At 35.2% G+C, this 19,031-nt stretch overlaps 1 protein-coding gene and 1 long non-coding RNA gene across 7 annotated transcripts; one reads left to right on the top strand and one right to left on the bottom strand.

Annotated features, from left to right (window-relative positions):
- Positions 1 to 1,455: 1,455 nt before the first annotated feature.
- On the bottom strand, positions 1,456 to 18,170 carry LOC130221089 (nuclear body protein SP140-like). 2 transcript variants are annotated; one of them, XM_056453410.1, is made up of 17 exons: positions 17,852 to 18,170; positions 14,645 to 14,694; positions 14,294 to 14,464; positions 11,714 to 11,891; positions 11,457 to 11,621; positions 9,936 to 10,055; positions 9,697 to 9,830; positions 8,840 to 8,896; positions 8,710 to 8,755; positions 8,451 to 8,633; positions 8,206 to 8,345; positions 8,029 to 8,097; positions 4,991 to 5,118; positions 4,794 to 4,902; positions 4,426 to 4,500; positions 2,305 to 2,448; positions 1,456 to 2,141 (listed from the first exon to the last, which is right to left on the bottom strand). In XM_056453410.1, the coding sequence occupies exons 3-17, from the start codon at positions 14,450 to 14,452 to the stop codon at positions 2,061 to 2,063; spliced, it is 1,788 nt and encodes a 595-aa protein (XP_056309385.1). In that variant the 5' UTR covers positions 14,453 to 14,464; positions 14,645 to 14,694; positions 17,852 to 18,170; the 3' UTR covers positions 1,456 to 2,060. The 2 variants fall into 2 exon arrangements, with proteins under 2 accessions (XP_056309385.1, XP_056309384.1); XM_056453409.1 differs by lacking the exons at positions 14,294 to 14,464; positions 14,645 to 14,694; positions 17,852 to 18,170 and having other exon boundaries at positions 1,456 to 1,763; positions 2,058 to 2,141; positions 11,714 to 11,937.
- Positions 15,317 to 17,345, top strand: LOC130221107 (uncharacterized). 5 transcript variants are annotated; one of them, XR_008836260.1, is made up of 6 exons: positions 15,317 to 15,425; positions 15,593 to 15,722; positions 16,120 to 16,178; positions 16,284 to 16,331; positions 16,559 to 16,788; positions 17,227 to 17,345. It is a non-coding gene; the product is annotated as an uncharacterized LOC130221107 (long non-coding RNA). The 5 variants fall into 5 exon arrangements; XR_008836258.1 differs by having other exon boundaries at positions 16,537 to 16,788; XR_008836257.1 differs by having other exon boundaries at positions 16,272 to 16,331.
- Positions 18,171 to 19,031: the final 861 nt, after the last annotated feature.

The following is a 19,031-nucleotide window of genomic DNA, read 5'->3' as shown; positions in this document are numbered from 1 at the left end:
TCAAAATATACCTTATAAGACATTTCAAGAGTTCACACTTAGCTGATGATTAAGCAAACGATTTTGTGTTTAATAGACATCTAAACGTAGACAGCTTGGCTAAAACAATTAAGGCTAAACTTGGGCTGTCAGTGAAAATCTAATAGATATCTAAAAATAGCCAAAAACTAGTCGTCAAATAGACAGATTAGACAAACATTATATGTGTAGTCATTCGTTTCTGTTTATTTGACAACTAGTCTAGTTTTGGCCTATTCTTAGACGTCTATTAGATTTTCACTGACAGCCCAAATTTAGCCTTGTTTTAGCAAAGACGACTATGTTTAGACATCTATTAGACGTCATTTCAAAACAAAAAATGTTTGCTGGGATGAGCTCGGAAGATCCTCTAGCCCGGGCCTCCCTCCCATTTTATCAAATGAGAGAGAAGGCTGAGCTCAGGAAGGTCTCGACAACTGCCCTGTTTTATGCTAGGAAAAAGGGGAAGAAGTCAGGGTGGACGAGGGGATTCTTCAAGAAGGTAATGGCGAAGGTAAGGAAATCTGGCTATTTATGTGTCAATCATAAGCACACATCCTCTCAAAATTAGTTTATAAATAAACTTCACTTTGAAGAACATTGTAAACCTCTAACCACTGACATCCAAAGGAAAAACAAAAATTTCCCAATTATCTTTTGTTACATAATGAAAAAACATTTTTAATTTGAGACTATCCTACATACTCAAAAGTTTTACCCATTTAAAAAAATGTAAATTATCACCTAATCTTCCATAGGTTATATTTATAAGTATAACCAGTCAGAATGAGTATGCAGATTGGCAAAATCTGATTATCAATAAGATGTGTACGTTCCTTTACTAAAATAACCATGTAAATAAACAATAACCATCAAACATCAAACAAAAAGTGCTCAGGGGTAGGTTAAATAATGTGACGGTGCTCTTTGGGTAAGAGATTCATCAGAATAAACAGCAAAAATCAGTCCAAGGCACTCGAAAAATGTGGAAAAAAATGTAAAAAGCTACTTTTACTTTACTGTTTATTCTGATGAACAATAACCATGTTTCAACAACTCAAGGTTTAGATTTATATTTTAAATCAGTTTAATCTAAGGTAAGTTGAAATGGTTTGGATACCTAAGTTGACTACATAAAAAAATTTAGTTTACCCAAAGTTGAAACCCTACACATTTTACTTGAATTTAATTATCTTTGGTGATACTATTTTTGAAAATGGTTATTTATCAAACACCAAAATCAGAAATTAATTCCTGATGCTTTACATTTTTTACAAAAAGATTACATAAAATGTAATAAAATACACAATAAAATGACAAGCTTCAACAACTAATAAAACTACAAAACATTTTCCGTGTCTTACATAAAACGTGTAGGTTTATTTACAAAAACAAAACAACACAATGCAAAGGATTAAAAAGCAACATAATTCTGCAACATTAAAAAATGTAGGTCTTAAAGGTAAATCATGTAATCTACTTATTTTTATTTTATCATTATAATCTTTAAAATTAAATAACCTATTCAAAGATTAGCTAATGGTTAGCTTCTGAAAAAGAGTGCAAATATTTGCCTCTCTTGGGCTTTAAAAACATTTAGTTTGTTGTTTTTTAAGGCAGAATGGTGGAAGAAGGTGCAGGTCCACAAGGCTGTTCTGGCTTTAGGAATTTGAACCTTTTTAAAACAATGTTTGCAGTTACAAAAATAGCACCGTTCACCTTTAAGGATCGACTGAGATTAAGACCTGTAAGAGGAGGAGAAAAACTAATGCAGACATAATCAGATTACCAAATGCAAATTGCAATCCATGTCATAAATATACAGTAAAATCTCAGAGCATTGAAAAAAGTGACATTACAAAAAGATGTACTGTACAGCGTTTTGAAAAGCAAGCCAAGTTATCATCCATACCACATATCATCTGTAGGGCAGTGGGATAATTAATGTAATCCATCTCATTTACATTATAATGGGTTAAACTGAATATTCAAAGCTGTTCAGAAGTTCACTGTATCTTTGAAAGACTTTGATGAGAGACCTGTTATTGAATAAAGAAGATTTTCTGGATCTCCTCCTCAAAGATTTCCTTCATTTTGGTGCCCAACTGACCAAACTTATTGTCCTTCAGAGAGCAAGAGAGAACAAAGCACAAACCAGTCAAAACACTAATAAAAAACTTCTGCTCATCATGTCATTTATCCAATAATCACTAGAAATATACGTATAAATTAAAAGTTTTTCTGGTGATGCATTTATTATGCCTCATGTGTTTCAATAAATCTTACCCGATTAAATTTCCTGCAGTTGCTGAAAATGAGCCGGATGTCAGAGACGAACTCTCCAACCTTCTGATACTTCTTACTTTCCAACTTCGTTTTTATTCTGTCTAGCCACATTGGTTGAGATATGAACTCAGAGTATCTGTCCACCTGGAGGGACATTTAATTATTTTGTCAAATTACTTATGTTATTTAAAAAAGTTTTATGTACATTTAATAAAACTAATTTCTTTGATAATGATTAGTGTCAACATGTGCATGCAGGTATGCAATTTTACTTTAAATGCTCCTCAAAATACCTTCAAATTGATACTCTCAGCCATACAAGATGTGTAGGTGACTTTTTTGAACATTGAAAAAATATATAGATTTTGTTTTGAGGGTAAACAAGAACAATGGTTCCCAAAGTGGGATCCATAACCTACAGAAGATAAAAAATAGTATTTTATAGTGCATTAAAACAACATGCAAATAAAAAGTCATCAGCCTTTAATTTTTTTTCCACTGGATTGCGACCCCTGGGGTTATTACGCTAGATTAATGACACAGCAATAGTGTTAGTTGCAGTTGATTGATTTTACGGCTCAATGTTAAGTTTGACACCTTTACAGCACTCAAGTACATTCAAAATAAAGGCAACAACTGAACACAGAGGTTGATCTCCAAAGATCATCTCCAAAATTAAACCAAGAATAGTCTTGTGCTGTAAACATAACCAGTGAGGTATATATTAAATTAAACAAAGGAATAATGAGTATAAAAAATTAAATTGTTTTTAGACTGTAGCACTTTATTGCGTTGATAATAAGCTAGTTTATAAAGATTCTACTGGTGTGTGTGGACCGTTGTTTGTATATTTAAAACCACCTCCGAGGATAGTGTGGGTCGCAAGTCACTGGAATTGTTATTTTGGGTGTTGCGAGTTGAAAAGTTTGGGAACCCCAGAACATGCTCTTATTCTTGCTGCTTTTAAAAGTGCATTTTTACATTATTACACATTTTTCTCCCAAGTTTGAGGGAAAGCACTTCGTTCTGAGTTTATTGAAGGCCCGCCATTTTTGATATTTGTATTTAGATCTTTATGCCCAAACTTAGACATTACACACTGACTAACACTCGAAAAGTGGAAAAATAGACAGGAAATTCTGCTAATTTTATATATGTCTCTTTTCACTTCAGAGGTTTGTTCCAATTCAACTATACAGTAAGTGCCCTGCAAAGCGCACTCTCCCAACATTTACTGCATGATTTCAGCTTGAAGGAAGCATATACTGTATGAAGAGCACACAGCTGAACCTCATTCCTGCTCTCTAAAATAAAAATCTGACAAGTGTCTTTCACATATATTTAGGTTATAAGCATGTTCAAGTAATATAAAACATTTACATATCGTTTGCGAGTTTGTTATTTGAGATGTATAATGCACAGAAATCGGCTGCATACAGAGACACTGCAGCGCTGCTGGAGATTGTGGGTGTTTACAGCGGTTTGACTGATAAATATGAATTTGTAGCTAAATTGTTAACGGTGCCAAACAGCATTTCCCGTTGTTTACATACCGTTGACGCTAGAAACAGTGCATGTCATTGATCAATTTTAACAAATAAAAACACTTACAGGTTGTGGCTCACAATCCACAGCTTCGTCGGTTGGAGGAGTTTTAAACTAATCCAGCACTGAATTGGGAGAGATGCTGGAAGTTCTCCTTTGTCAAATGCTAGCTCTATATTTTTTATAATTCTCTGGAACATAATTAAATTAAATTGTAAGCACTTCTGTCTTTGTGTCGTGTCCTCTGGAAGCCCAAATACAGAAACAGAACAAGCTTTGTGGAAATACCAGCGTTTGGACGGCATTTTAGCTTTCTCTGCTATAACATTACAGCCCCGTTGCTGTGCGTGGTGAATGCACATAACCTGAAGCGTTTGTGATCTGACTAGCCCGGATGTATTTCTTTGTAGTCCCCAAACTTCGTTCGCTGTAGGCTTTTCTAAGCTAACTCTCTAAAAGCCAATGCCTCTCTTTGCATTTAACTGAATGTTCACACATCTACATTACACATGATCTAAAGTTTAAAATATGATATCGTAGTGGACCACCCCTTTAAACACAGCAGGACAAACTCACATTTTGGCGTGGATCCTCTACAAACACTTTCTGGATATCCTCCTTATACATACATAACAGGAGGTAGCGGCAACGCTACAGAAGACAAAACAACAATATTAGTAAAGAACATATATTTCTTTAGCAAAGTACTCAAAACTGAAAATTTACTTAACATACTCATTTACTAAAGTATCTTATTTGTGTTCAACAGAAGAAGAAAAAACAAATAGGTTTGGAACAAGTGAAGGGAGAGAAAATGTTTTTTGAGTGAGCTATTTCAATCCTCTAAGGCATCATGCATACTCTTCATCACTGAGGGCCGTTCCAACAGTGTATTTGTGATTACCTTGTAAATTAAGGCATTGGGTTTATGTGCGTGTGTTAACCTGTATGTATTCAGATACTGGAGCATCAAAAGCTTCTTGTTCACTCATGTTAATTGGGGCACGGCATTGCAGACTGGTTCTTAACAAGCAAAAGGTACAACTCCAATCCCTACATAAAAAGGAAGCATGTAAGTACAGTACAACTCACATGCTTGCTGACTTGTTGATTCTATTTATTAAATCTGTTTCTCTCTCACCCAGATGAGCCTTTAGGTACAGCTGGTAGGTGACAGTGGTGATGAAATGCTCGAGGACATTTATCGCAGCATGCCAGATTTTCCCGAGAGTGACAAGCATAACACAAGTCATCATTGTTTTGGTCCATCTAGTCATAGAACATGATACAACATGTTATTAATATTACTGAAATAATCTCAAGTGCATTCATGCTGTTCTTATGATCTTATTTTGATAAGTGGATAAGTGTTTTTTAACTACAGGACTGGATCCACACAGGTGGCCTCAGCATTTTTAAGAGAGCTTGAGAATAAGGCAACAGTGCTTGTCACTAGGCCGCCGTGTCACTCGTCTGAAAAGGAGGGAACGTAAGGATGTGTATGTGATGTAGTGAGTTAGGAATCATCTGATTGGATAATCGATCATGAGCTGATGCTGGAACAGCTGAGAACAATCATAAGCATGTGATCCTCTCGAAATTGGTTTATAATTAAACTTCCTAAAGTTAAATATTTCAAGCCTTCATTTGTTTCAATTTGAATGATTATGGATTAATGGATTAAAGTAAAAAAACAAAAAACAAATCCAGTATTTCACAAAATTTGAATATTTCATGTGACCAATAAAAAAGGATCCTAAACACATGCTGGCCTACTGAAAAGTGTGTTAATGTACTGTACTATGTCCTCAGTACTTTATTGGGGCTCCTTTTGCACAAATTACAGCATCAAGGCGATGTGGCATGGAGGCGATCAGCCTTTGACACAGATGAGGTGTTATGGTAGTCCAAGTTGCTTTAATATCGGCCTTCAGCTCATCTGCATTTCGGGATCTCTGTTACCTCATCTTCATCTTTACAATAGCCAATGGGGTTTAAGTCAGGTGAGTTTCCTGGCCAAATAAGAACAGGGATACCATGGTCCTTAAATCAGGTACTGGTAGCTTTGGCACTCTGTGCAGGTCCTAAGTCCTGCTGGAAAATAAAATCATCATCTCCAAAAAGCTTGTCAGCAACAGGAAGCATGAAGCGCTCTAAAATGTCCTGGTATTGAGCTGCGTTGGCTGTGGTCTTGATAAAAGACAATGGACCCACACCAGCATATGACATGGCTCTCCAAACTAACACTGTGGAAACTTCACACTGGACTTTAAGCAGCTTGACTTTTGTGTCTCTCCGCTCTTCCTCTAGACTCTGGGATCTTGATTTACAAATGAATTGCAAAATTTGCTTTGATCTGACAAGAAGACTTGGGACCGCTGTGTAACAGACCAGTACTTTTTTCTCTTTAGCCCAGCACAGATGTTTCTAACATCATTTTTGGTTCAGGAGTGGCTTGACAAATGGAATTCTACAGCTGTAGCCCATGTCACGCAGATGTCTGCATGTGGTGATTCTTGATGCTCTGACACCAGCCTCAGTCACCCTTGCTTGACAATCTTCTGAAGGCTGTGGTCATACTTGTGCACCTTTTCCAGCCACATTGTTCCCCTTCCTCTTAACACTCTATTAATATACTTAGATACTGTACTCTGAGAGTATCCAGTTTCTTTTGCAATTGCCTTTTGAGACTTTTCCTCCTTATGGAGGGTGCCAATGATGGTCTTCTGCAGAACTGTCAAGTCAGAAGTCTTCCCTATGATTCTGAAGCCTACTAAGCCAGACTGAGACCATTTCAAGGCTTTTCATTAATTCATTAATTTTCATTATTTATTGACTAGATTGAGACACAGGGGCCGAAAATGTGTCATGTATTGTAATTTTGTAAAATACTGGATTTGTTTTTTTCATCTTTAATCCATAATCATTAAAAATAAAACAAATAAAGGCTTGAAATATTTCACTTTGTGTATAGTAAACTAATATAACACACAAGTTTCCCTTTTTGAATCAAATTATTGTAATAAAAAGACTTTTCTTCAATTTTCTAATTTTTTGGCACGTAGCTGTAGTAATAAAAAAGGAGCATTTTCTCAATTGTCATGAAACTGTCATAATAAAAAACAAAAAACATTTTAACGGTACAAAAATATGCATAATTTTTAAGCCAAAAAATAAACTTGAATAGTATCTTGTACATAAAATACATAATTTTAGTATTGAGCAACTTTTGTCTTTTTCCTATTAATACAGTTTGAATGTATGTCTGTATAGCTTTTATTCCTTTTATTTTAGTTTTATTGAGACTTATTTTTAATTAATTGATAATAAAGATTCCCTAGTGATGGGTTGCAGCTGGAAGGGCATCCGCTGTGTAAAAACATGTGCTGGATAAGTTGGTGGTTCATTCCGCTTTGGTGACCTCTGATTAATAAAGGGACTAAGCCAAAAAGAAAATGAAAGAATGAATGAAAATGGGGAACCACTTTGTTTGCAACTAGCTCAAACAAATGTGTTTGTTTCATTTTAAGTTTTTTTCCGGTTTCAGACAACACTGTATTGCATGATTAATGTAAGATTCTGTTGACAATTTAATATTATAAATTAATCTTTATCAGAGTATATACAGCAATCAGAGGGTGAAATACCTTTTAAGACCTTTTTAAGACTCTTTCCATACATTTTAAGACCATAAACCACTTTAGGTTTTAACCGGAAACACTGGCGAGATTTTAACTTGCACTATATTTACTAAATATTAATGTAAGAAATTAATCCAAAACTAAAACATTGTTCATATACTGAATAAAAATCTATTAAATCCAGCTAATTCAGCTGGTGGCACCTATAGAGCTTCAGAAATAATGGTGTTGCCTTGGTTACTGCAGTAAACAAAGCAGCATGATGTCAAATCTAGCAGGATTTCATTTATTTCATAAACTATACAGCAGCCTGATATTCACAGATTTAATTCAGGAAAACGTTATCATACAACCATACATTGCATAAACAAAAATGATATAAAATTGAATACCTTGCAAAATAACATTTAAGACTTTTTAAATAATTTTTTAAGTGCCTTAAATTTCTCTACATTGATTTATCAACTTTTAATACTTTTTAAGACCCTACAGACACCCTGTTTATGATGACTGACTGCCAGATAGAGAGGATTCTTACCAGGTCTTCTGAATCAGTGCTGCATTGCAAACATTCACACAGAAGAGAATGAATCTGCAGGATCTTTTTCTGAAAATGACCAACATTGACAGGAATTATAATCATGATCTCTTTCTTTTAATTATTGTGTTAAGTTATATTTCTTTCTCAAATCAAATGTTCTCTCCCACTGGTTACCTTGCATAAAAAGTTGAGAGTTTTTCCATGGCACAGTATATCTCTTTTCCAGAGTCCATCAATGAGAGTAGGTTCCTCCTTTACAAATTCCTCCGGAGTGAACCAGCGTTCCTCAGTCCGTATACTCTTCCCACGCTTCCCTGCAACATAAAATAAACATACACTCCTCCCATTCAAACCTCTGGCACAAACCAGTAACTGCATGCTGAGTTGTGTGTGTGTGTGCATTCAGTGCAGTAACACACCTGTGGCAAACCGTTTTTTGTACAGAGTCCCAGTGAGTGAGACACAGGTGACTGGTAAAGTTGGAGCCTGGAAAACAGTCAGATCTGCTATCTCATCTTCATCATCCTCATCATCAACTCTACTTCTAATCTGTGATCTTAATCCTGCTCTCCTCCTCTGCTGCTGGAAGTCGGGTTTTGAGTCTTGAGAAGTAAAACACACAGCTGTATTTAGACAGACAGGAGACATGCGATGTGAATGATGGAGACTCTGCCTCACCTGGATTGGAGCTCTCAGAACTGTCTGCAATCTGTACTTTCTTGCTCTGCGGGATTGAAGATAGTGTTTTGATGAATGTCAAATGAAAAACAGGAGAAAAACAAACTAAACAATGAGAGAAAGAAAGTACATTTCGGACACATTTCCTCTTTCTTCTCTTCATTGGTGAAGTCTGAAGATGATCTTCCTGAAAGAATGAAAAGAGAAGTGATGTCAGATCATACATGTATTTGAAAGTATCTGTATTTTATGTAACTGCAGTCATGTGAAAAAATGAGGACAACTTAATTAATTTAAAGAGTAAGGAATCATGTTACTTGTTTTTGCAAATTAGAAAAAACATACTATATATAGGAAACATGGCAAATGGTTACATGTTTCCTACATACATGGTACATTCCTGAGAAAATGTTAGGGCACTCTACGTAATTTCATGTTTTTCATATCACAACGTAATAAAAAGTATCTAGATATAAAAAGTGGACAAATAAAAGCTGAATAACAACACATTACAGATTGAATCACTATTTTTAAAGGGCTCCAATTTTGCCCATTTTACAAGATGTATAATAATTCTTCTGTGTCTGTAGAATGTGCCTGTGAAGTTTCAGGTCAAAATGCCCATCAGATCATTAACCATACCCTGTTGAAAATGTCAATTTTTGGGGCAGAGGGAATTGTAGCTGTTAAGCTCCTGCACCTTTAAATGCAAATGAGCTGCTTCCCGCTTCCACTCTTCGGGGATGTGCCTTCAGTAGTAGGATACCCTTCGTCAAATAGACACAGCACAATGACGGAGATCCAACTCAGATCCAGTGAAAACCCACAGTCACAAATATCAAAGTTAAGACTGAAGCAGGAAGTTTCTGAATGGTTTTTTGATGTGATTGTTGTGGATTTCATACAGCCTTGCTGCATCTATGAATGCGCCACACACAAATGCTGCTACAACGTTCACTGTGCTGAATGTTTGTCTGAATGATTTACCTCGATGAGTTTTTTAAGTGGTGCGCCAGCACAGCGGATGCTGTATTTCCAGTTTTTGTTTCTTTCCTTCCCTGCAAACTTCTCAAACTCAGATGGGGAGAACCAACGTTCCTGGGCCAAAATACACTTCTCCCCTACAGGAGAAATGGAGCATGCATTCAGACCCATCAAAAGTATGATTACAAACTGTTATAAAATATGTAGCAATTATATAGAGCAAAAACACAGTGATTGTGAACCTTTGGCCAGTTTGTCCGAATAGAGAATGCCTTCTTCATTCCCACAATTTACAGGCAACTGAGATTCAGTTTTGGAAAGCATACAATTCTCCCGTTTGTCTCCTTTCTTAACAGGAGTTGCTGAGAGAGAGAGAGAGAGAGAGGGAGAGAGAGAGGGAGAGGTAGAGAGAGAAAATCAAAGTTAGTCAGAGTTTGTTGTTTCACAGAGTAGGAGAATTACAATGGCAATCCCAACTTTCTATCTCTGTTTAGACTTTTTACTTCCAATTCTGCAGTGGTGGAAAGAGTACTGAAAAATCATACTCAAGTAAAAGTACCATTACTTGCCCAAAAATATAGTGCAAGTAAAGTAACAGTATCTGTTGTAAATATTACTCAAAGTAGGAGTAAAAGGTAGCCCTTTTAAAAAGTACTTAAGAGTAATGAGTATTGTGTATTATGATGTGAACGGCTCATGTGTTTACATGCAATTTGTGCACGGATGTGTAAACGTAACATTCTGTAGTGCATTAATAATTGTTTAACTCTCATCAGTGACAGGCAGTCTATAAAGTCTCTCAATCATTGCGTGTAAAGATTTTAGACATCTTCTTACACACTTTTAATGCTTCCAAATGGTTTGTTGCATATATGAAGCGCCAATGTCTTGCGATTGTTCAGTATGATGCAATTTACTTTCCATGTGCGATTTGATTGGACAAAAATAACAAGACTGATTAATCTACTTTAGCCAATCTCCAGAGACAAGAAAAAAAGTAGTGACTGCAGGTTGAAGGAAAGTAGTGGAGTAAAAGTTCCAATACAGCAATAAAATATACTTAAGGGAAAGTAAAAGTACACATTTTAAAAACAACTCAGTAAATTACAATTCCTGATAAAACTACTCAATTACAGTAATTTGAGTATTTGTAATTGGTTACTTTACACCACTGCAATTCTGAGATTAAAAAGTCAGAGTTGTATGATAAAAAAAACACCAATACTTCATTTTCTTTACGTACAAAAACAAAGTTCTATTTGCAAAACTTTCCATTTCACAACTTTTCCCACAATTCAGTTTTTACCCTCTCATATAAAAAGGCACAATTAACCTTTTCAATTAAATTTGATAAATTAAGAAAATATCTTTTTTTTTTTCATTAGTGTACTACTGGGTACCAGGTTATTTACATAATTCAGTTTCTTTGTTTGCACCAAAGAATAAAACAATAAGATGGAGCTTAAATGACACGTGCCTGTTTTTTGTTTGTTTTGTTTTTGCAACTACAAGACTTTTCTTCTTAATTGCAATTATTCAGTAAATCCATGTTAATTACGAATCAAAGTTCATGAGGCAATTATCACTTAATAACTCTTTTTTTCATTTCTCAAGAATTGTGAGATTGCATTTTGTGAGTTGTTAATCATCAACAGATGGTGAAAAAGCAATAAAAATGTTTTATATTGTAGGAGGAAAGATTCAATATCATATGAAAATGATATCAAGCACAAGTACACACAGAGGGAACCTCAGAGACTCACAGAACGAAGGTTTATTGGCTGGTCTCTTGCGAGTCAAAGTGGAAGCAGAAGAAGGACCTGGATCGCCACTGTCCTCACTACTGTCATCATTATTTCTCTGCATTCTTTCATTTGCTTCCATCGGTGGTGTCTCACTGCCAAGAAGCTCTTTAGAGACACCGATGACTAGACCAAAGAAAAATGAACAGTGTAAATGCCACCATATTTTAAAAATGCAAAATGAGCCTCTATTTTGTAACAATAGAATTCGTAATAACCATCCTCCAGCAGGCTTTTTTTGAGCAGGTGTAGCGTAGGGTACATTTGCATGATATGATCTTCAAACACACAGTTCCAGAAACTACGTATTTCCTGAGATCTCTCTTTTTCCAGCCACTCCAGAACCTCATAGACTCCTTGCTGCTTTTGTTGTCGAGTGTTCATCGCTTTTACCTTCTACAGATAAAAACAGTGAAAGACAATTGACACTGATATTGGCAAAAATATGGTAAACTAAACTAACTAACTAAAAGGTTAAACAATATGTCAGTGCCAGTAATAATATGAAATAATAATAAAAAAATTATAAAAAATAAAATAAAATCTGGGTTTTTTTTTGTTTGTTTTTTTGTGGCAGAAATCCATGTTAAATGGTGGTGTAACAGATCACAAATCTCACGGTTCAGAACACGTTATGGTTTTTTTATTCACGGATCGGACCATTTTTCGAATCAGCCAAAAAGAGGAGACAAATGTAACTTGCTTTCCATTAATTACAAAAACAGTACCGCAACAAACTTTTGGTTTTGACAAACAGAACTTATAAGCTATAATTTTATTAAAATTAAATTAAGAAATAATCAGCTGAATAAAAATAAATTGGAAAATATTCAGCACTGTGAAAAAGTCACTGTTACAACTACTACTGTTGCTGATAGCGCTAAACGTACAAATTTAACATTATAATTTGTACAACCCATATTTATTTTTAGTCTCATTTTCAATGATCATTATTTAAATTATTCAGTTATTCACTCATAAAACGTCATGTTTCATTGCTAGATGTGTCCTTTTTGAAGAATTATTCAGTGGCTTATTTTTAATGGTTGGTTGTCGCCACTTATTGGTTAAAAATGTCATTGCTGTCTGCTACAACTTTCATTTTTGAGCATATGAAGGTGATTTTAATCTTGACCATAAACATCAGTGGTTTTATCTAAAATATAAACTGTTATCCCAGTACTTCTGTGTTATTTGATGGTTTGTAACGTCATAACTAACTCAAAGGACTAAAGACTCTTTTTGGATTTTTGCGTTTTTCACAGATTTGAATGCAGCGATTCGATAGACTAATAAACCGTCCTCATTTATAATTTATGTTACGTGGGTACTGAGACCCTGATCTTTTAATGATTAATCATGCAGCTTACATTGAATGCATTAATGCAGGCTAAACAAGTCGTGACAGAAAACACCTTTAAAAACCTAAGAAACCTACTATCTTGAATAACCCACCACAACTTCTACCGTCACCATTATATTTAAAGGAAAGAGTAAATGCTTTCATACATGATGCGATTTGAATGATGCGAGTGGCGAAGATCATTACAAATTTAGTAAAGTAAAATAAAATAAAAAGTATTAATCCGTGGGTCACGTATGTCCTGAACCATGGGTTGTGAACCGTACGAATCATAGACAGGGGCGCATTTAGTGATTTGAGGGTCGTAAGCCATGGGGCCCAAAAGTTTGTACTTTAATTTATTCTTAATTTATTTATTTTGATGTTTTTTTTTATATCACTCAATCTCCTTTTCTATATTTTGTCTTAATGCAAAATAATAACATGTAAAACATCTTGTAAAATGATTGGTTTGGTTCAAATGAATTTGCAGCTAAAATAATATATAAACTATTTTAAAATTATTTTAATTACGTTTTAATTAAATATTTTTTTAAAAAATTACGTTTTTAAAACTAAATCTTTACCTAATTTGCCTGCTGGACTGCTCTATGATTGAGGGTGGGGGACACATTTGCGCAGAAGTAATAAAAAGTAAACTTTTATTTTTTTAAACCCTTGTCATACAAAATACGATGTTAGTGATGTTATATTTAATTTATATGTATAATTTACACTTCTAGGTATTTATTTGGGGGCCCTCAGATTTCCTGGGGCCCTAAGCAGTCGCTTACCTTGCTTATTGGTTAAATCCGCCCCTGATCACGGATCAACCATGATCCGTTACACCATATTAAATGGTTCAAAAACATGCTGTACACGTGAAAACATTGTTTCTGCAAAAAGTATATTTTATGATAATATATGTTTTGTAAAACAACACAGTAAAAACAGTATGCCTATTACAATATTAAAATGGTGCCATGTCCAAACTGGTATTGCCATGGCACATGATATAAAAAAATATTGTTTTAAATAAATATAGCATTAACAAGATAACCATTGTACGTAGTCTTATTGTTTGTCAGCGTCATTACACGTCCAAAATATTTTATTACTGTGGTTGACTGTGTGGAACCATTTTCAAACAAACAAACTAAAATCAGAGCAGCATTTTGTTACCACCATAAAAGAGATAACCTTGAATTGTTATAAAAGGGAAAAGTGCTACTGAAATTTAACCATGGTTTCATAGATAAATACAAAATTTAACAATATCTAAACATAGGCTACACAAACCATAATTCAACCATGGTGTTTGTAGTAAAACTTTAAACAAATGGCAACCAATCCAACAAAAATCACTGCAATGTGCACTTTTAATTTCCCAATAAAACCATTGTTCTTGTTTGTCAGGGGTCCGGTGTGTGCGTGTGTGTGAGGTAGGCGTTCCTGCCTTAAAGAGCTGCTCCTGCTCCGGCAACAGGTCGTGGTCTCTGAGCTGTGTGAGGAGTGTGTCTGGTTGTTCTATGCATGAAATATTCGTCTTCTTGCGGTGGAAAAAGGACAACAGCTGTTGATCCGTTAGAAAGTTCATCTGGTCGTCGTTTTCCATTAACCAAATGATCTAGGATATAACGCGACATATCGTTCAGAACAACTATACAGAACTATGAAGATTGTTTACATTACAAACGATGCAGTTCTGTATGAATAACATAAGCAATGTATAACAGTTAGCTAACGAAATAGTGTACAATAATTACAGACAATGCTGACCTTAAAAGTAATGTTTGCATATACCTACCGGTCAACATCCAGGCTGTATGGAGAATTTATATTTTTGGTTTGACACTACCCAGCAAACATTGGTCGGACGACGACGTGCTTTCCCCGGCCAAAAGATGTCGCTCCGCGACGGCATCAATTGTGTACTGATGGTCTGAAAGCGACGTGCTTTCCACAGCCAAAATTCGTCGCGACCGCACGGCACCAATGCACAACATGTCCTAAAATGCAGTAATATATGCTTGTATACATTTAAACATGTCTATTTATATTGGGGTTGCGTGTATTTACGATTTTATGTACATGTAGTTTAATATATACCATGTCCTGATTAAGTCCACAAATGACGTCCTTTACACGTGCATTTATAGTCCATCATATACCCTTGCTGAAATTATGAAATATTAAAAAGTATTGCACTTACATCTGGGTATACACTTAATATATGTGTGTCCCAAGTGGGTACGTGGACAGATTTCAGGCATCTAAACTCATTAAAAACAGATTTATCTTTATGAAATACAGAAATCACTTTTATTTACATATTGTCAACTGACCAATTACATTCATAAAGTGTCATGTGCGGTGAAAGGATAGTAAAGTCACTGTTTCTAAAACTATAATGCAATTTTATTTATTTTTTGCACCTTACGCTAACAAATCTCGCGATATGACTAACATAATCCCGCGGGATTCTAGGGCGCTGTTTTCAAATTTCATTTTCTTCCGGTTTTTTCCAGCACCACGAGAACATGAGGACGCGGCGAAAAGTTGGACAATGATCACAAGACTCCTACCGTGTAAGTACAGTTTGTATTCGTTTAATAACATTATTGAGTTTTACACGAAGGAGCTGAAATAAATGATGCACATTGCCAGTAGCGATGTGGAGTTGCTTTGATTAGGCTAAAATTAGCCGTTATGCTAAAAGTAAGTCGCGTTTGAGCAATATGTCATGTTATTACAGGAATCTGGCGCAGTTTATCAGGGGTTCCCTACACTGGTCCTCGAAGACAGCTGGTCAACATGTTTTCCAGCATCTCTGCCCATCATCCACCTGCTGTGTGTTCAGTCAGAGCTGAAAATGACAATTTCGGGTGAGTTTGGAGTGGAATGGTGAATAAATAAAACAATTTAATAATGATAATAATGCACGAATTTGTTAGAAAAGCTAACAAAAAGCTATATAGTATCATTCTATTGTAGATATGTCTCCAGCATTTATTACCATACCAGTATTAATGATTTAGTTTAGCCTACATTAATAGGCTGTCATTAACAATAAGAGCAAAACTTATGAGCATGTATATAAAAAAGTTATTTACTTAATATTTTACACTAACATAAAATGGTAAATATATGCATGCAGGTGTTATTAGCTCATGTGGAGATTTAACAGGTAAAGTCTAACCACTTTTCTTTTAACTGCTCCTGTAAAATAGTTTTTGTACTGTAATTAATTAAACTGCATTAAGGTTCAAAATTGTCTTGCAGGGTGAATAACAGTCAGTCATCTGTCAGACAGAATTCAATACTCTTTCTCCAGGCCAACTGTAAGAATCATATAAGGCTTTGCATTTATTTATTTGCTGTTCATTAAATAATTTCATTATTACCTTTCTCACTGTTGTTTTGTTTGTCTGTAGAATTTTCTCCAGTGCAAATGATCCTTTGTCATCCCACTCCCTGAGGACACTCCAGAGTAGGTGAGAAACTTGTTGAATGGTTAAAAGTGTATTTAGGTGTATAATGTGTATGAGTTCACATTTGCAAACCTAGAGCTAGTTTTTATACCTGTGGTGAGTATTGTGATCTTAATACTGCGTATCCTGATAAACGCTTTAGTAAATAATTGCAACTAGAAACGTTAACGTCATCATAAGCCTGATGTTAGCTATTGCTCTGTTACAGTAATTGTCATTGTGGACTCCAGCAGGTCTACATGTTCTGTTAAGACACTGGATTCTGAGAGCGAGATCCTGTCAAGTGTTCATCAAAGCTGAAGAGAAGAACTGCATCTGTGCAAGTTTGAAATGTGAAAGAATGTGTGTCTCTGTCTGTCTGGATCGCTCTGACTGTGATTTTGGTGTCACATTTAGGTTCGGCAACTGTCCGGAGTTGGTGGATGTTCTGTCCAAGACTGATTAAAAGATTGATAAACAGGTACATATTTATCTTGCATTGTTTGTTTATTTCTGCACAATATTTCAGGAAAATATGTTTTACTACCCCAACAATTAACCCCGTATGTTATATTATTTAAACTATAGATTTCATCTGTTATTCATCATTGTACGTCTCCTTATAGACATGCCTAATGTTCAGATGTTTTAAAATGTTTGTACAGACTCAGGCTGTCAAGCAGACTAAAATATTAAATTATAATTTTAGTGTAAGCCATGAATGACAGTCTTTGCTTGTCACAAAACTGTGGATGTGTGGATATGGGCAGTTGTAAAATGATTAGTAGGGAATGTGTATGTATTGACATTAGATACTGCTCTGCGCGTTGCTGTTCATTCACAAAACATGACAGTAATTCTTGATATATTGTACGTTTTTAGTTGTAGGATAATACAAAATCATATTCTCCTCCCTCAGATGCTGTGAAGTGAGTCCAGATGCTACAGACACAGAAAAAGATGCCGCAATGAAGGAACACAGCAAGCACCTTCCAGGAAGAGCTGAAGAATATTAGAAATAAAGACTCTAAAATAACATTTCACTTGTGTTGTCCATATTTCTGTGTTGTTGCTTTGTTTATTCTTATTAGATGTGTCTGTTTAACAGTGCTGTACATCTGTTACTATATGCACAATAAATAATTTGCTTAATCGTAACACTATTGCATCCTTACATAATGTATTAATTTTGATTTACACTTGATTACAATGCTATAAAGACGTTCAGGTATAACTGGTCTGAAATTGGTCCTGATTGCATTTCACAGCTTTAAATAATAAGTTAGATTGTTTTATATGTATAATTAGGCTATTAAAAAACTTATTATAAAGAAATAACACGTTTTAAAAACAACCAGAAAACGTCCAGAACATGACATATTTCGACGTGCAGGGACCGTGTAGAAAAGACGTGCGATTCACGGCCAGAAGACGTAAAAGACGTCGGTTGGATTTTCATTTTGGCACCACTTTTCAACCAGGACGCAACGTGGCGGAGCGACGTCTTTTCAACGGTAATCGGACGTCCAAATGTTTGCTGGGTAGCTGCCGGGCAGAATTAGTTGTTATTGTTTCCGAATCTCCCGCCTGAATGAATCAAAATGTCGCTACTCTCCGACAATTCGCGGAAGTGATGAAGCGAAAGCGACTGTTACATTTTTTTCAAAGTTGAGGAAGGATTAAAGTTTCACTCGTTTACTTATCGGCTAATAAGAAGAGTTTATTTCCAAGTAAAGTTACATTTTAAATGACCGCAGTATGCAGGTTCTGGGATATTACCTTCTGGATAAAAAACGTTTTTGTACGTTTTAAGTAAAAGTGTTGTCATACACATTTCGACAATGACATTTGTATCATTCTAATATACAGTCATTAAACAACCGAGCTGAACTGTTATAAACAGATGCACACTGTCCTCATTAGTCAATTCCTCGAATGAACTTCTTGCTAAACGTTTTTTCTTTCTTTCTAATGCTATTGTTGCGGTTGTTTTTTGTTTGTCAACCAGAGGGCGCGATTATAAAGTCTAGAAAACAGTAAGCCTAAACTTGACGTAATAGTAACCTTGAGGTTTTAAAAGTCACTGTGTCAGCATGTTGAAAAGATGCAGTTCTCTGTTCTGTAAAAGCAAAGTAAGGTCATACTTAAATTTGATGGTCCGTTTGTTGAAATGAAGTTACACTGCATCTACATGCCTACTAAGTCTCATTAGATTATACATAGACTGTTAGGTTGGGGTTAAGGTTAGTGTAAACTGACATGTACAGTACTTGCAAAGTTTCTTAGTTAAATGTCTGTTGAAGGAGCAGTATCAACAGATATTAAGCAGACAGTCTACTAATACTCAAATGAACCATCAAAATAAAGTGTGAATACCCAAATTAGTTCGAAAGGAAAACTGACTGCTGCATCTGCTACTGCTAATACGGCAAATCGATGAGGGAAATTGATATCATGGCTATGATAACATTACAGTACACTACAGTCAAGCATTGCTTTTTGTTGTCGTTGGTTGCTGTTAAAATGTAAAATGTTTAGCTTAATTGTGAAAGAATAAACATTTGTTTAGATATCCTGTTGTTCTGGCGTTTTTAATCTGGGTCAATGGTATGTAATAAGAGGGTACAATAGTGCATTCCGGCCTATTTCATTAGCTGTCTTGCTACTGGGAGATTAAAGTATCACTTATCATAGGAAAATGCCAAATCACTCATTCATGAGAAC

This window comes from Danio aesculapii, chromosome 3 (genome assembly GCF_903798145.1).
Source record: "Danio aesculapii chromosome 3, fDanAes4.1, whole genome shotgun sequence".
Lineage (NCBI taxonomy): Eukaryota > Metazoa > Chordata > Actinopteri > Cypriniformes > Danionidae > Danio > Danio aesculapii.
The sequence above is the reverse complement of the archived record's forward strand: the minus strand, read 5'-3'. Positions and strand labels throughout refer to the sequence as shown.